Here is an 18,096-nt window from a genome sequence, read left to right as displayed (position 1 = left end):
CACTGTGGGTGTGTTCTCCTTTGTTTCTCTGGTGATGCAGGTTTCTCTGGCTCTAGGGCTGAGTGAGGAAAAATAACTTCAAAAGGGTAATGTTTGGTTTTAACATACTTCATTAATTATTACTGCTATTATTATTTTACATTTTCACAGCATATAGGGTTTGAGGCGAATACCTGCAAGAAAACAGAATTACAAGGTTCCCAGTCTTCACTTTGCCTATTTGATCAAATTAGAAACTTAAAATCATCTCTGTGGTTGCAGATAATCTTCTGATGGTCAATCACAGATCATCAAATGGATGGAATCATTGGAAAAAAAAAAACAATCACTAGGTGGCAGCAAATTTCAAATCACGTAAGCTTGAGGAACTCATGACTTCAGGAAAACTATTACCAACACATGGCCCACGTAGACCAAGGTTTATTCAGACACATACTCAGCAAGACAGGTTTTAACCGTTGTGCACGTTTTAGTCCATTTCATTACAACTAAATCTATAGTTTTCTGCTGCATGAATGGAACTACTGAGAATCATAATTCAAGTTCCTGTATTTACAGTGCATCCGGAAAGTATTCACAGCGCTTCACTTTTTCCACATTTTGTTATGTTACAGACTTATTCCAAAATGGATTAAATTCATTTTTTTCCCTCAAAATTCTACATGCAATATCCCATAATGACAAAGTGAAAATAGTTTGTTTAAATTTTTTTCAAATCTATTAAAAATAAAGAACGAAAATATAACATGTACATAAGTATTCACAGCCTTTGCTCAATACTTTGTTGAAGCACCTTTGGCAGAAATTACAGCCTCAAGTATTTTTGAGTATGATGCTACAAGCTTGACACACCTATTCTTGGGCAGTTTCTCCCATTCTTCTTTGCAGGACCTCTCAAGCGCCATCAGGTTGGATGGGGAGCGTCGGTGCACAGCCATTTTCAGATCTCTCCAGAGATGTTCAATCGGGTTCAAGTCTTGGCTCTGGCTGGGCCACTCAAAGACATTCACAGAGATGTCCCGAAGACACTCCTTTGTTATCTTGGCTGTGTGCTTCGAGTCGTTGTCCTGTTGGAAGATGAACCTTCGCCCCAGTCTGAGGTCCAGAGCGCTCTGGAGCAGGTTTTCATCAAGGATGTCTCTGTACATTGCTGCATTAATCTTTCCCTCCATCCTGACTAGTCTCCCAGTTCCTGCTGCTGAAAAACATCCCCACAGCATGATGCTGCCACCACCATGCTTCACCGTAGAGATGGTATTGGCCAGGTGATGAGCGGTGCCTGGTTTCCTCCAAACATGACGCTTGGCATTCAGGCCAAAGAGTTCAATCTTTGTTTCATCAGACCAGAGAATTTAGTTTCTCATGGTCTGACAGTCCTTCAGGTGCCTTTTGGTAAACTCCAGGTGGGCTGTCATGAGCCTTTTACTGAGGAGTGGCTTCCGTCTGGCCACTCTACCATACAGGCCTGCTTGGTGGAGTGCTGCGGAGATGGTTGTCCTTCTGGAAGGTTCTCCTCTCTTCACAGAGCAACGTTGGAGCTCTGTCAGAGTGACCATCAGGTTCTTGGTCACCTCCCTGACTAAGGCCCTTCTCCCCCGATCGCTCAGTTTGGCCGGGCGGCCAACTCTAGGAAGAGTCCTGGTGGTTCCAAACTTCTTCCATTTACGGATGATGGAGGCCACTGTGCTCATTGGGACCTTCGATGCTGCAGAAATGTTTCTGTACCCTTCCCCAGATCTGTGCCTCGATACAATCCTGTCTCAGAGGTATATATACAATTCTTTGGACTTCATGTCTTGGTTTGTGCTCTGACATGCACTGTCAACTGTGGGACCTTATATAGACGGTGTGTGTCTTTCCAAATCATGTCCAATCAACTGAATTTACCACAGGTGGACTCCAATCAAGTTGTAGAAACATCTCAAGGATGATCAGTGGAAACAGGATGCACCTGAGCTCAATTTTGAATGTAATGGCAAAGGCTGTGAATACTTATGTACATGTGATTTTTTTTCATTTTTGATTTTTAATAGATTTGCAAAAATTTAAATTTTTTTTATTTCACATTGTCATTATGGGGTATTGTGTGTAGAATTTTGAGGGAAAAAAATGAATTTAATCCATTTTGGAATAAGGCTGTAACATAACAAAATGTGGAAAAAGTGAAGCGCTGTGAATACTTTCCGGATGCACTGTATGTGGCAATCATTAAAAAACTAAATTAAAAGGATACATAGGCAACGACGATCAGAGTGGTGTGAAATAACAATAAATAGTTTCACAAATAAAAAAATAAAGAATAATATGATAGCCTGATAAAATCCATTTAAGAAAAAGCAAGTTTAAAATATAATGATTCAAGGGGATCTTTAAATTAATGCACTGTGTGTGCAATTCACCCTGAAGTAGGGAGGATGACACTTCAGGACTATACGCACAAGTCACAGGACACATCACAGCGGCATGCACAACAATGTTGAATAAACTAGGAAAAAATGCTTTGTAACATGTTTAATTGACATAGACACATGCCGACATATATTGTGGCACAAATGGAAATCCATACATCAGTGCACCAAAACATTCCTGGAGTTTGAAAATACATTTGATTTAACATAGATAGTCTTAAGTCATCGTAATAAGGACATGGATGTATTCAAATCTGCCAACTTCAAGGGCCAGAGGAAAAATTTGAGATTTTTCTAGACTTTAATTTGTACTAAAATAATAAAAAAAACAACCTTGATATATTGATTTTATACAAATTAACAACATTATCATATAAAGTGACTGCTAATTTGGAAAAAAATCCTAATCCGACAAACTAAATGCTCATATTTAAAAAAAAAAAAAAAAAAAATCAAATATAGCCTCGGTCCCGTCTTCCGCCCGGGTCCGGCGGTGGGCGGTGTCGCTATCCTTAGATGCTTCGGTAATAAGGAGGAGCCAGCTGCAGATGTTGACTCGCTAACTAAACGTGGACTGCTGGCTGAAGTTGCTCCGATCGAAGAAGGAAGACACCAAAGTGAGGTAACTAGTGCATCCTATGCTTTTATTTTTGAACACACATCAACTGACTTTTTTTATTTAAAAAAAAATTAAACTGTCAGGCGTTTATTGAGTGACGTGTAGAGGAATGGTTTACGCCAACATGTACATCGACAGCATCTTTTGTATGTTCATCAAGTTGCGTCAGTCGGCTAGCTTTGTTAGCTGCGCGCCACATGTGGAGCCGCGGTGCTAGCGAGGCTATCGGTTCATATGACGGGAATCATTCTCCCAGAAAGCGGGCGTGTGTTTTGGGGGAAGCGGTGTGACACAACTGGATTGATTCGTGTGGAGACTTTTTCACGTTCGGTTAAACATCGGGAGGAAAGAAAGAAAGAGAGAGAGGAGAGAGGAAAAAAAAAAAAAAAGTGACCGCAGACTCCACGTTTCATGCTCCCATCCTCTGAGCGCTGTGACCGGTGTTACGTCGCACGCTGCTCCCCTGCATAAAACGACCAGCCGGCGTTGTAATGAGGTAAAGTCACGTATCTAATTTTCGTCGGCCTCATTATTAATACGCCAGATAAACTATCTGATAGTTTATGAGCGTTTACAGTCAGTTTTATTAGGCTCAAAGAAAGTAGTTCTTCCTTGATTCGATTGATCTGATATTTGCAAGTGGTTTTTTTTTTTAATTTAATTTTTTTAATTTTTTTTTTTACTTATCTCTAAATATTTCTTAACACGAAGTCGTTGGTTCTCCTTTATCAAAGTGCTATTTTAACAGGAAGTGTTGGTTTAAAATGCGGGAAATTCACAAGCGGTATTTCATCGTCACAGTCCTCTTCCGATCATTTCGGGGTCAAATTATTAGTGCATGCTTTTGTCATGCCGGTGTTCATGTCATCGATGCAACTCTTCCCTGATCTAAGAGAGGAGTGAAAGCAATGTTTAGCAGGCATCAGCCTTGTAACTTTATTTCTGGAGGTCCATGAATCACGTGTTTTTATCAGCACATGCTGTATTATGGGCCTACTTGGTTTGACACTGTAAATTATATAATAGTAATGATTATTATTATTATAATGACCTAAGATGAACTAGATGGCACGTGAATTACTGGGTAGCCACAAACACCTCTTCCAAATATTGTATACCCCTCTTGACCCTCAGTAAGGACACTTCAAATGATCAACACATTTTTATTTGATCAACATTCACTTGACAGAGTGATTTTGACACTTTAGTAAATCTGTCTGAAATACTACAACATGGACAAATACTCAGAGATTAATCAAGAGAACTTTGACAATTTTTGGACAAATAGTGTCAAAAAGTATTCTTGCCTGCTGCGTCTTACAAAACAGTGGTGGCTTAAAAGTTCATGAACTCTTGATTTAAGGTCATTAATCGCCTAATTTTTACCGACTTTAAACACTACTTTGTCTCAAAAGTTATTACAGCATGTTGTATTATGCATGCTCTCGCGAGGGGTGGGGGGTGTTAAGGTGATGCCCCCTCAGACTGGAGTATATTTGAGAAAGTTTAAAACCTGTGATTTGATTTCAATAATTGATTACATAAATTTTGACAGACCATGAGATGGAGTCATTGGGGTGGCGATGCCTGCACTGACTGCTTGCATGATTTGTATTGCACTTTTTTCCATGGGATGTTATGTTTTGTAATTCAGTTGTTTATACCTGTTTGACTTGTTCTTAATTGCTGCGGCCTGTCTTGGCCAGGAATCCCTTTTAAAAAAAAAAGACATCAGTGGGACTTTTCCTGGTTAAATCAAAATTTTCAGTAAGGTAGGGACATATGGAGAGGGAGCGGCATCTTTGTGTAGACTTACTTGTTGTGTTGACAATAAAGTTTAATTGCTCGTTGATAATTAATTTACTGAACTCATCCATCTGTTTTTTTTTTTTTCCTAATGAACATGGGGTAAATCAACAGTAAATGTAGTTGTTATTGTGGAGAATGTAATCATTTCCTCCACAGATGTCTTTTGACATTGTGAACAGGAGCACATTAGCTGCAGCAGCCATGCTGGTTGATGGCTGCAGAACAGATGCAACCATAATTTCATTGGTCCAATAATGGGACACATGGCGCCTGTCTTTCAGACCAGTTACTATTATGTTTCAGTAGTGATGGCCAATGAAGTTAATGTTTTCCTATAAATTATGGTTTAGCTGAAAATACCAATGTTGTCATTTTGTCTAAAAGTCGCAATAATAATAATTCACTTCTCCAGCATCATATGCAAGAGATAATCTGTGGCTCTTTTAAATAATTTCATTTAGTTATTTACTTTATTAATATTAAGTGGGTAAAATAGAATGAAATGTCTCATTTAGTACACAGATCTTTCACTAGTATTTGAGGCAATTATACCACAATAATTCTTCGGGGGAAAAAAAAATAACTTCATTTGATCTGTTCAATGACTGTTGTGCATGTTTATGTGAAAGACTCATTGTACAGCTGTGACATTTAAAGTCAAACTACTCTGAAAGGTGACAAGTGGGGTGCACATGCTTATAGTCATGCTCAGTTTGGTCTTTCAATCAAAACATTAAATCTACCCTTGATTTGTCAATGAATTCTAGTTAAGTATAAAAAAAAAATCCTCATCACCTGACTTAAGAAAACTGGGTGATGGTGGTGAACTTGGCAGTCAGAGACTTTACATGGATTTAATGTGCCACTGACTCTCCAAACACAGTGTCAGTATTAGAACTATTCATAAACTGTTAAAGACAAAGTTAGGCCTACGCCCTAAGCAGCCAACAATGCAAGCCGTTCACATTGTTTGCAAAAGAAAGCTCCTGCCTGGCAGCAGTTTAGTTAGGCAGGTTTGTTTGCCACATAACTGCCTCTTCCTGCTGTCTTAAAGGAGAATATCAACCCGGTGCGATCCACATAGATGTGGCTATTTAAAAAAAAATTATTATTATTATTATTTTTTTTTTTTTTACAAATCAGCTAATTTATCCAGTTATATATGGTTAGGGTTTTCCCTGGTTTCTAGGTTGTAGGTGCTGTGCTTGCAGTGGGGTTTTATTTGTCATTTTCAAGTAATTTTGGACTATTATCATGACAATGTTTTACATAGAGGCTTCAATGCTGTGAAGAAACTCTTAGGTGCTGCAACTATCCGTTATAGTGGAAGGGAACACCGATTATGTCATAATACAAGGTCATCAAAGAGTCATTCTACCGTCTGTGTTTATTTATTTATTTATTTTTTTCAGACTAAAGACAAAGGAGACTTTTATAAACGTGCACTATGCCAGCCATGTGTTTCCATTGCTGCACCTGCGCATAACCACATTGTACAATGAACATATTTAGGTACGCATTTGTCTCAAACTATCTAAAGATGCCTTCGACTTAATGTCTCTCTATCCCGAATATGGGAAAACTATCACTGTCGTGTGTCTTTTTGAACTTTATTTCTCCTGTTCAGACCACGTGACCTTACTCTTACAGCGGTTTACAAGAATGGCATGTTTGGACAGTAAAGGTTGAGTTCAGATTGGCTCGGCGTGAGGGCCGCTCAGCATGAACCGTCCTATCAGGTTAGAGGACGCGGGACGTGTGCTTTGTTTAACATTATTTTAAGTTTCGTTTGCTCCACAGGTGTCTGTAGTAGTCATTTTGTCTTTCTTATTTAATAACACCGCCCTCAACCTTTTGGCATGGCATGCAGTTGGTTGTTGAACCCTATCTCATTTGGGAATCCATAAACCAGGGGAGACCCTGCTAGTACCTGTTTGCATTGTTTTCAATTATTCTGCGTTTTTCTTTTTTCTTTTTTTTTAAAGAGGCTTCTGTCAAACTGCAGTTCAGGCTGGTTTGTAGTCTGTTTGTTTCTTCTGTAGCAGGCCTGTCCCTTGCCTACAGCTTCTTTAGACGCAAAGCACCTCATGAATCTGGAACGGCATTAATTTAATCCATCCCCACGCTTCTTCATTCATTTACTCATTTGCTGTTACTCTGTTGGACTCTTCAGTGTTCATTTAGGTGACACGGGGGTGTCTACTAATGACGCACTGAATTAGGATCACTTGCGTCTTCTCAGGAGGGGCGGGGAGGGGGGGGGAACTACTGAAATGTCTAAAACACCTCCGTGAGACTGCGTGTCCTTGTTCTTCTTACAGACTGTCCCAGTGGAGGAGCACACCTTGAATTCAATGGCTGTTTGAGACTCAGCCTTCCCGTGACACCCGAACACACCCCCCTCCCCCCCTCGCCTCTCTCTTTTGCTCGTCCCCCCACATCTCTCTGCTGTGTTCTCTCACCCAGTTCTCAGTCTGTCCTCTTCGTCTCTCCCCGTCATCTCCCTGTTGCCTCATTTGAGTCGAGGCTGAAGACTGTAAACTCCTCAGAATGGTCGCTGATGTAGACACAGCGTCTCAGGGGAGTGGTGTGCGGCTGAAGCAGGAGATTTCCCTCCTTCATGGCGTCTGTCTCATTGTGGGAAATATGATCGGCTCTGGCATCTTTGTCTCGCCTAAGGTAGGAGTCTTCGCTTTTTCAAGGCCACCGAGTTTATTTGCCCCAGTTTACATTTATTTTCAGATCCACAAAATCAAAATGTGGCTTTTGATTGTTAAATGATACTTATTCAATTTATTCAACCAAATCTGGAATAATTTTGTATTTAGTGTTGTTAAGGTTGTTGTTGTTGTTGTTTTTCCCCTGTATTCTATGTGCAGTATACTGATTGTCTTTTCTCCTTTTGTTATCCTGCAGGGAGTCCTGAAGTACACGGGCTCGTTTGGCCTGTCTCTGGTAGTGTGGGCCATCGGAGGGATATTTTCAGTGCTTGGAGCGTTGTGCTATGCCGAGCTTGGTACCACCATCCGTAAATCTGGAGCCTCCTATGCCTACATCCTGGAAGCCTTTGGAGGTTTCCTGGCTTTTATTCGGTATGCAGACACTTTTCTTTTAACACATTATCCCAGAAAACGGCACACAACGGGCGTTCTCCTTCAGTTGACCAAACATCAAGTATTGTCTCTTCTTCAGTGGAGAACTGGTTTTTACTGTCGGTTACCAATCAAGCCTGTGCTGTACTGGGATTAAATTTTTAGAAGAACGTGAAGTTTGATTTCAATTAAACTAGAAATGTATCCATGTTATGCCCTGCAATAATGTCGACGTTTTAATTGCGCTGTAGACTGTGGACGTCCTTGATGATAGTAGAGCCGGCCTGCCAGGCAGTGATCGCCCTGACTTTCTCCACCTACCTGGTCCAGCCCTTCTACCCCACCTGTTCTGCTCCCTACGCCGCTGTCCGCCTCATCGCCGCTGCCATCATATGTAAGGCTCACTCTGCTAAAAACTGTTGTGTATATATTTTTACATGAATGGTGAACAGACTGGGATGAGCTGGAATCAGTTTACAACAGTATACTTGTTTTATTGTTTCACATACAGTCATTCACGATGCATTCCGGTTACACCCGTGGACTAAATTACCACTTAATTAATTTGATTTACAACATGCCCTCGTGAGCCGCTTTGTTTACAGCGACAGTTTGGTTTAAGAGGAAGTTTTAAAGTTTTTAATCCATGCCTGCGCCCTGTGCAAACAGGAAGATTGGTTACAGGCAGGTGGACAATTGGCAAACAGGGTAGGAGAAAGTATTGCAGCAGCTGAAGCTTAAAGCCATTCGTGACAAGCCACATGTAATTTCAGGGAACAATGTGTTGAAATGGTGTCGTTATTGTGCGCAGCGCTACCAAAACATATTAAGCCATGCGTGTCAATATCTTGTGGACTTTTTGGAAACAAAACGGCTTAATCTAGTTTTTGGTTCATTACATTATTAAAAGGATCTTGTTTAACAATTTTCAACACCGACACCTTGACAGAAAAGCGAAGCTTTGTGACGCTACTAAATCAAGGAATTTGAAGAAGGTTAAAGGCAGTGCAAATACAGCTGTTCAACCATTGTTGCTCAGACTGATCACCAAGGAAGGAACTGTGTGTCATTATCAACATGACAATCTGATCGCTTAAAGATGTGAATACTTGAATCCCTGCTTGTCTCCTCCTCCGTGTACGTGTCCATTATTCTGACTGTTCATCTGGTGTGTTTCTTTCTGTCCTTCAGGTCTGCTCACTTGTGTGAACTGTATGAAAGTGAAATGGGGTGCTATTCTTCAGGTCGTCTCCACTGTAGCCAAGGTCCTCGCTCTCATTGTCATCATCATTACTGGCCTGGTTAAGCTGGCACAAGGTAGGATGTCCAAGGAACTCTTATCCAACGTCATTCATCTGTTCTTGCTTACAGTGGTAAGGTTGGTGCACTGCGGCAGTATATAGGATTAAAATAGGAACGCAGCTCTTTGTCGTTCAACTTTGAACTGGAAATATTTTACGTAAATATTGGCCGGATTGTGGACGTCTACTACTGATTGGCCAGGAAGCATAATATGTTGAACTAGACGGATCAAAAGATGAATCTTGTATAATATGTTCATTATTAGTGTATTAATACGTGCATGCATCTTGAATACAAATAAGTTATTCACATTCCTATTTTGTTAGTAGTTGGATTGTGTTTGGCACTTGTTGATAGTTTAATAGTTACTACGGCCAGCCCAGCAGTACCTTTTTTTAAAACTATATATTTATACATACAGCACTGGGCGTCAAAATATCTAAATTAAATTGCAGCTGCATCAAACATCTTGAGTTTTGACGAGCGCTTGTTTGGATTTTGTGTTGGTGAATAACGTTACTCGGTAATACAGTATTCTTCATTCTGCCTGGCATCATTAAAGCCTAAGAAGTTGTTATTTGTTAATGTGTCTACCGTGTATCGGTGCAGGTTTTGACCAGAACTTTGAGGACTCCTTCAAAGGCTCCAAGCTGAACCCAGGTGATATGGCCTTGGCCTTGTATTCAGCACTCTACTCCTACTCTGGCTGGGATACACTCAACTTCATCACAGAGGAGATCAAGAACCCACAGAGGTATTTCAGAAGGATTTTGCAATAAGCATAATTGATTTTCATTCCTGGTCTTGCTTTACTTGACCACATATGAAATTGACTACTGTAAATGTAGCATTGCATAAATCTTGCATATAAAACAGAACTTTAAACCCCATTTTCTTCCCCCCCATCGTAGGAATCTGCCCTTATCCATTGCTATTTCCATGCCTATTGTCACAGTGATCTACATCTTGACCAATGTAGCGTACTACGTCGTCATGGACGCAGACAAAGTGCTTAGCAGTGAAGCTGTTGCTGTGGTGAGTGTCTGAAGTTAGTCTACTTAGTGCAGTCTTCTTGGCTGTGTATGGGCAGTAACCCCCACTGTGTGCATACTCATGTCTGCTGATGAATTTAACCAGATTTACAGTTTCTGTTGAGCCTCATAGGGGCAGCAGGTACTGATCAACCCTTCCCATCTTTTACTGTCATCTCTTTTAGTCTGACCGGCAGCCGCGGGCAGCAGCATCTGCTCTCGGTACTCCCATTACGTTATCTTTGACTGTAGGAGTTGAGATGATAGGAACATAATTTAGCTAAAGAGGTTAGCGCTCCACACAGGAACAGGGGGAAGTTGATGATGCGATTAGTGCATTGGAAGAGGAAGAGTTGTACTTAAGCTTGTTGTCAATGGTCATTGATCATCTTTTTTTTTTATTGGAATATTAATTCTAATGGTTTACTAATGTTCTGTCAAGAAGCCAGGGCCTGTGTGCTCTTTTGAAATTAAACTGAGACGCAGCAAATACGACTGGATTGTCAGGATTTGGGTGAGTGATTATGTCCAGCCTTGTGTTTTAGGACATTTGTGCACTGCTTAGACTTTATATTTCAGCAGTGCACAAAAAGTTGATATTAGCTAAACTGCAGCATGAACCCTCTTTGATACAGACATTTTAAAATGTGTCCTTGCTAAAGGCGTACATGTTGTTCTCAGAGATAATTTAAAGTACATCTGAGTGTGTTGCTCTTAGTTGTTTATTAAACTTAACATTCACTTGGCTGTTTCTCAGCTAAGACACTCAGGGGAAAAAAATAATTATGATTCCCAAATGTTACCTTAAGTCATAACTGTTGTAGATTAAACACAGAATTAACAGGTGGCTTGTAGAAGGTTATTGAAATGTTCTTCAAAAGGAAGGAAAAGGAGTGTCGGCAGGTTTTTTTTAGGTTCCATACCGACTATTTGTAATAGTCAGAATTATTCAGTAACAAGAGAAACTGCAGGAAACCTTGGCTGTTTACATATTGAGATTAGCCTCTTACTGAGATTAGTTAGAAGATGTTGTAATTACTGACCCACACCTGCACTTACAAACCACTTTATTACTAAACCTATAATGTGTGACTGATCTTACCTTTTTAATGAATGAGAGCGGTAAGCACTTTTGTTGAATGTCTCCTCAGACGTTTGCAGATGAGGTGCTGGGCTGGGCTCGATGGCTGATCCCTCTGTCTGTGGCCATTTCTTGCTATGGAGGCCTCAACTCCTCAATCATTGCTGCCTCAAGGTCAGTGAACACGCGTCGAGCTCGTGTGCTCTGTTTCAGGTCCAGTTTGTATGTCGTTCCCATTTAATGTTGCGACAATGCCAGCAAACCGATAAGCGACATTTTCTTTCTCCTGCAGGTTGTTTTTTGTTGGTTCCAGAGAAGGACACCTACCTAACATCCTGTGTATGATACACATTAAGCGTTTCACCCCAATTCCCGCCCTGCTGTTCAACGTTAGTATCACTAGTATCTTTTCGTCGTGTTGAAATGAAGCCGTGTATTTGGTTGTTTGGTCACGGTTGCATTTGTCTTTGATACAGGTTTGTTACCAAGCTTAATGTTTTTTTTTTTTTTTCTTGTGTGTGTTTGTTGTTCTTCTTCCAGGGTGCCATGTCTCTGGTTTACCTGTCTGTGCCCGACGTGTTCCAGCTGATCAACTACTTCAGTTTTAACTACTGGTTGTTCATTGGCCTGTCAATAGCCAGCCTGATCTACCTTCGCTTCAAAGCTCCTGATCTGCACCGACCTGTTAAGGTAGCACAATTTATGCAGAATGAGGGTCGGCTGGTATACGTCTGCCTTCCGGGGCGATCCTGTTTAGATCAGTATGGCGTGAAACGTGCACAGATGTGAAATTTAGTTCCGACGAGAGGGAAAAAAAAGTTTCAACCATATTAATCATTGAATCATTGAAACTTTTTTTTTTTTGTCAACAGCAAGACTTTGTGTGTGTCAATTATCTCTACGCTGTTTTTCTTCAACAGTCAGTCGCCAGTCTGTTTTCTTGCCTTTGTGAAAAAGTTGGACTTGGCTTTGTCTGATTAGCTGTATTGTACCGGTGTTGCCTGACTGGCCCTTTGAATGAAAGCATGCACAACGAACAAATTATACAAATGCCTGAAAGTCAAGTAAGCGTGAGGTCTTATCAGCAGCCACAATCACTGTGCTTTAGACAGAAAAAAATGTACCGGGTTAATAGTGTTCAACAACTGGTATCGAGCCAATCAGTGGTTCAGTCACAACCACTACGTTGGCGACAGTCTCATTGCTGTTGACCATAGATTGTGATTAAAAAAAATTATCAGATTATTATTTATTATGGGTAATTTTTTCACCTTTGAATCTGTACTGTTTGCACAAAATATGATCAGAAATTAAACGCACACCGACATTGTAGAAACAAATATAATGCAGTGCATCCTTTCCCTTGTCCTTATTGTGCATTGTAGAGATGCATGCTGGGTAAACAAGTCAAGGGGGTTGTATCATCACATCTTTTTGTTCTGCAAGTACTTTCATCATATCGTGCAGTTCACAACCTTCATAAGGTGGTTGAACAGAAAACAGAAACGGAGCATAAAAACAATCGGGACACAAACAAGCTGCTGTTTGTCCAGTAAACAGATAAAGTGCTGGATGTACTCTCCGAAGCATTTCGGACCTTTTATTTATGTTTGTTTACCCATCAACAGTACCAACGCTGAAGGCCTGAGTGCCTTCAGGCTGGCCAACTGGCTTTAGTTTTGAGTTAAGCCCCTGGAGTTTTGAATGTGATCGTGAGTGCACTGCATTCTGGCTGAGGGAATTATGGGTAATTCGAGTCACGAGTAAATCATCAGAGTGATTAGATTAAACTAATATTTTCATTTGCCAGTGTAATTCTTTTAAATTTTAATCTCCCTCTGTTTTTTTTTGTTTTTTCCCCTCCCCTCCAACTTTTTGCCTCATTTTTCTTTTCTACTTCCCCTACCTTTTCCCCGTTCTCCTCCTGCAGCTCTCCTTGTTCTTCCCCATAGTCTACTGCATGTGTAGTATATTCCTGGTGGTGGTGCCCCTCTACAGCGACACCATCAACTCTCTAGTGGGAATTGCTGTTGCGCTGTCCGGCGTGCCCGTCTACTTCATTTGTGTCCACCTGCCGCCCAGCTCCAGACCCACCTTCCTCGGCAAAATTCTTGGTAAGAGACGCAGTGCGCATGTCCGAGGCGGGGATTCACGTCGGTTTCTTTGAATATCGTTGATGGGTTGCATTTCAAAACGCTCTTTTACTTTTAGTGGATCCTTTTCACTTTTCATTTGTAGATGCATACTATATAACTCGTGATTCATTTATCCATAGATTCGGTACCAGGTGCCAAAATGTCAGATTTTCTATAGATAATAATTCACTTGATGCACAAAGAACAAACCATTTTTCACAGATTTATCAGCCTATGTGAAATATGGGGCCTAATTCTTAAGTGAAATTCCTGAAGAGACTGCAAAAGGAGGCTTCACCGCGCGTTATTTTCTTGAAACATACATGCGAGTACAAAGATTGATTCCAGCACTCGCAGTAAAACAATGAACAGTAATGCTTTAAAGTCTTGGGATGTGGCTGGAGAATTTCTCTGAATAAATGTGTGATGTTAATACTGGTAGCTTTTTAAAGTAGCTTACTAGTCCACACTTTATATAAACCAGCTACTGCAGACACGAGTAAACGATGCCTTGTATTGGCGTTTAAGAGCGGAAGAGGGATTTAGATTAGCGGTTCAAAGTTCAGTTCACTATAGAACCCGTGGTAAATGGTTCTACAGTGCAAAAATATGTGTAAGTGTAAACTCCTTTTCAGTTGAGGATACCCCCTCTTGATACTATGACCGTTATGCTGAAAGGGTTTAACAAGTCATGGTTTGGGCTCTTTGTTCTCAAACTAACACCAGTGTTTCTCCTTTTGAAAATACAGCAAATTAAAGCTTTTAACAATCTTTTTGAGAGCCAAGCCCAATTTTTTTTCTTTTCTTTTCTTTGTTTCTGCAGATCAGTTCTCTCTGTACTCCCAAAAACTGTGCATGTGTTGTGTGGCCTCGCCGGATATTGATCTGGACAACATAGACCCACAAAAGATCGAATGATAGCGCGTCGCAGGACTCTGGGTGAGATACTTTACAGACGGACAAAAGAGGACGAACGGAGAGATGAAAGGAAGCCGAGAGCTGCAGACAATCATGAATTGCGTGAACGTTTAGAAGGAGAAGCTGAAGAGACGAGCACAGCACACCCTCGTGCCCTCCTCTTCTCTCACGGGTGCCATTATGGAGCAGGATTTTAAGCGTGTACATTACAGCCCTCCAACACGGTGCACTCCACAGGTGAACACCGTCGTCTTTGTGCAAATTCACGTGTTCACATGGTCGTACACGCCACAGTGTTGGTTGTGCAATTCCCTCCACACATGCCCACACACTGCAACTCGGGTACACATACATTCGCTTATTTACAGCTACGAGATTGTTTTTGTTTCATTTTAAGAGTTGAAACATTATCTGTAATGGATTGGCAGCAGGATAGCAGAACACCTCAAAGAACAGCAACAGTTTTGCACATCTTGCATTTTCTGTTCATCTTTATGTCTTTCCGTGTTTTAGAGAGCTTTACACTGCTGTTGCTGAACCGAAGGACCAAATGAACAGACGTAGAGTTTTTTTTTTAAAATAATTTGCTAGTTTTGAAAATTATTTACAAAAGTGCTGTCATTTCATTGTTTTTTTTGTATGAAATGTTGGTCTAAGCTTGTTGTGATGTGTCAGTTGACTCTGAATAGCTGTAATATCATCACAAATCTGTCATCACGTGGATCCTGTTTTTCTTCCACCCCACTGCACCTGAAATGTTTTCTTCTTGCAGCTAAATCCCTTGACTTTTATGTTCAGGGCTGATTTGGATTTCAGGTGCCTCCTAGCGGTAGCTAATAATAATGTCCATCGACAAAGCTTTAGGATTGTCATTCAAGAATCTGTCCACAACAAATTGCTGTCTCTCTTAAATTTCATTCCTCTTAACACGTGTGTTTGTAAGAGGATGAAAAGTTGTACGTATTGAAACGGTTATAAATACCTGTAGTTGTTCCTGGATCAAGAAAAGGTACCCGAAGGACACGTCTGGCTCACATTTTTCAGACCTCAGGATCAAACCTCACACATTGTTGCTGATGAATATTTTTGTTCTTTTACCCACTTTTGTCTTAAGAATTTGTATCACGGATAGGAAACTTATAATGCATTGTTGCCTTCTTAATACAATACCAACTTGGACTGTTCAATCAGACTGTTTGTCTCTTAAACCGGCTGACTGTTGGACCATTTGTCTACTCACAGGGGTGAGCATGTAGCAAAGTGTCTCTGCTTTCCAATGAGAAACTGTGGTGTTAAACTACAGGTACAAACGTTGGGTGTTTTTTTTTTTTTTTTCTTGTACTGTTGTCCTCATGACCTGTGCCTTCTGTGAGTGTGGTCAAAAGGCCCGGCCCATTTTTGATATTGTAACTTTTGTGTCGAGCATCTTTAGCACAATCGTTGACACATTTTTGTGGTGTTTGGCGATCTTTTTTCTTTTTTTTAAGGCTTTTGTTGGTGCTTTCTTCACAATGAAGTAGCCTCAGCAGGCAGGTTGCAGTTGAGCTGGAAATAATCTGGCTTTTGGTTTAAAGATCCTATCGAGTGTCTTGACACGAGCACGTCCACAACACCAGCTAACAGAAGCACAGTAATCTTGGTTGTTTTTGTGTCCTCATTTGCTTTCTCTGGGATCCAAATGATCATTTAAACCAAACTGGTGAGTTCTGTGTTTGTTGAGAAGTAAAGACTATTTTCTGTACATTTCCATAAACTCGTTATAAATGTATTATACTCATAAAATACATAATGTGAATGTTGAAATATGACATATTTATTGTGTTCCAAATATGCGTTTTCTGGTCGGTTGTGTGTAGTGTAATTGTAGGATTGTCTTGAGTGCTTCCTTTGCTTGTTGTTTGTATTTATTATATTATGGACAAACCAAACAGTAAGATATACTCTTCAGTGGATGAAGGCGTGGGAGTGTGCTGTATGTTTTATTTTAATAAAGTCAGTCACAGACTGCATTGTACACCCTTCAATGACTTTGACTGTTCTTATCCACTGCCCTTCAGTTTGACCTGAAATGTCTCTGGTTACCGTGGGCAGCACACTGCCACTAGAGGTCACGGTCTCGTAACCCTTCATCCAGCACAACTGCAGCTTCGTGTTTTCCAGTTTATTTCACCTCGGGTACATTTTATTTTTTTGACGAGGTTCTTGCAAACTGCGATGAAGGCTTCAACCAAATTTCCATCTGCTGTTTCAGGAAAGTTTTAAACAGTTTGACAATTGATCAATGATTTTTTTTTTTTATATATATATATAATCATCTTGGCATTGTTGCAGTAAATAACTTGCTATGTAAAACTGAGGATGTTTTGTGTGTGTGTGTTTTATATCAGAACACTAAATATTTTGGGGTTTTTTTGTGCGTCGAGACAAAATAATGTATTTGAATATTTCACTATCTGCTCAGGAAATTATTTTGATATTCTAAAGTGATTCATCTGTTAATCAAGAACATAATCTGCAGATTAATACAAATAAAAATTAAGTTGACTTGCAAGACTCAAATGAAAAGAAGTTCTCGTGTCACCATCTTATCTAGAGGACCAATTTTATTAAAGCTTCGGAGAAATTGTATGATGAAAATGTCGATACTGCAGCCCTTCAAGGATTTCCTGTTATTTCAGTTTCCCCTTGAAAACCAACGATTAATGCAGAGCCCAGTCAAAGAGCTTTTTTTTTTTATCTGCACTTCATTCTGTGTGAACGTTTTTAAGCATGGCAAGATTATCCTTCAGAAACATTAGTGTCCTGAGTCACTGCTACGAGACTCTTAGCTTAGACACATCAGGGTGGAGAGGAGGTACTAGAATAATCAAGTCGAAATAAGCCTCCTTCAACTTTTCCCTGGATGACCTTCTACTACTGCTCATTTCTGTTTTGTTTTTTTGGTCAAATAAAAGCAGTGAGGAAAAAAAGTTATGGAAATCTTTAATTTAAACACCGTTTGCGTTTATTTGTATTACCTGGCAGTGCCTTGATGAATTCCTGTTTTTGAATGTCTGTCTGAACACACTAAGCTATGGGTGTCTTGAACTGTCTGTCTACCTTCCAGCCTCCTCAGGTGGCCGGCCAAGCCCCTCCTCCTCCTGTCCATCCAACCACCTTGCCTCCGCAGAGGCTCGGTGCAGAGGCGTCACATTTCACCGGCGTGTGCACGCTGCACCTCGAATGCCGCCGCCGATAGGTGCTCTTTCCTGGGGAGAGGCCTGACTGTGTTCCTACCCAGAACCGAAGGAGTTGGGTTCCACTGACTCATGCATTAAAGATAAAGTAGTGGAGGGGAAATGTAGCCGAGCACCTCAGCAGCCACTGTACCTGCTCTCTCTCCCACAGAGAAGGCTCCAGCTGAAGTGAATTATCAGTTGTAATAAAGGCTGCAGAGGTCGCCGCTGATGCTTTGGAGGGAGTATCTGTCCTGGGGATGGGCAGAAGAACCAGGGTGCTGTTCTTTGATGGATGACTGGTCTGCACACGCTGGCACCTGCTTGGCATCATGGAGCTGCCTCGACGCCTGAACTGGATACGAAACCGACCCTGGAGGCCTCATGTCTGCCGCAAGGAGTTCAACCGTAAGTGTAAATGAGGGGCTTCCTGGGAGTTTGATTTGATATTTATCTTGTATTTGTGAACAACTCTTGATTTGTATT

The 18,096-nt window shown here is 40.7% G+C and overlaps 1 protein-coding gene across 3 annotated transcripts; it reads left to right on the top strand.

The window, feature by feature from the left end:
• Window positions 1-2,875: 2,875 nt before the first annotated feature.
• Window positions 2,876-16,419, top strand: LOC138214680 (Y+L amino acid transporter 2). Of its 3 annotated transcripts, none has more exons than XM_069176449.1 (12): window positions 2,876-3,030; window positions 7,158-7,515; window positions 7,753-7,928; window positions 8,180-8,322; window positions 9,120-9,245; window positions 9,840-9,984; window positions 10,142-10,265; window positions 11,413-11,516; window positions 11,635-11,731; window positions 11,883-12,032; window positions 13,273-13,456; window positions 14,301-16,419. In XM_069176449.1, the coding sequence occupies exons 2-12, from the start codon at window positions 7,387-7,389 to the stop codon at window positions 14,393-14,395; spliced, it is 1,473 nt and encodes a 490-aa protein (XP_069032550.1). In that variant the 5' UTR covers window positions 2,876-3,030; window positions 7,158-7,386; the 3' UTR covers window positions 14,396-16,419. The 3 variants fall into 3 exon arrangements, with proteins under 3 accessions (XP_069032550.1, XP_069032551.1, XP_069032552.1); XM_069176450.1 differs by lacking the exon at window positions 2,876-3,030 and adding an exon at window positions 3,163-3,523; XM_069176451.1 differs by lacking the exon at window positions 2,876-3,030 and adding an exon at window positions 6,556-6,575.
• Window positions 16,420-18,096: the final 1,677 nt, after the last annotated feature.

This window comes from Embiotoca jacksoni, unplaced genomic scaffold, assembly GCF_022577435.1.
Source record: "Embiotoca jacksoni isolate LCO1_2020_lvr unplaced genomic scaffold, fEmbJac1.0.p SCAF_7, whole genome shotgun sequence".
NCBI classification, from domain to species: Eukaryota; Metazoa; Chordata; class Actinopteri; family Embiotocidae; genus Embiotoca; species Embiotoca jacksoni.
Note: the sequence above shows the minus strand (reverse complement) of the source record. Positions and strands in the feature narration are given on the sequence as shown.

What these genes read in the sequence shown, in the direction of transcription:
- LOC138214680 (XM_069176449.1), top strand. Translation starts at nt 7,387, where the DNA reads ATGGTCGCTGATGTAGACACAGCGTCTCAGGGGAGTGGTGTGCGGCTG. An exon ending in CATCGCCGCTGCCATCATAT is followed by an intron (nt 8,323 to 9,119) that starts GTAAGGCTCACT and finishes TCTGTCCTTCAG; the next exon opens with GTCTGCTCACTTGTGTGAAC. An exon ending in TCAATCATTGCTGCCTCAAG is followed by an intron (nt 11,517 to 11,634) that starts GTCAGTGAACAC and finishes TTTCTCCTGCAG; the next exon opens with GTTGTTTTTTGTTGGTTCCA.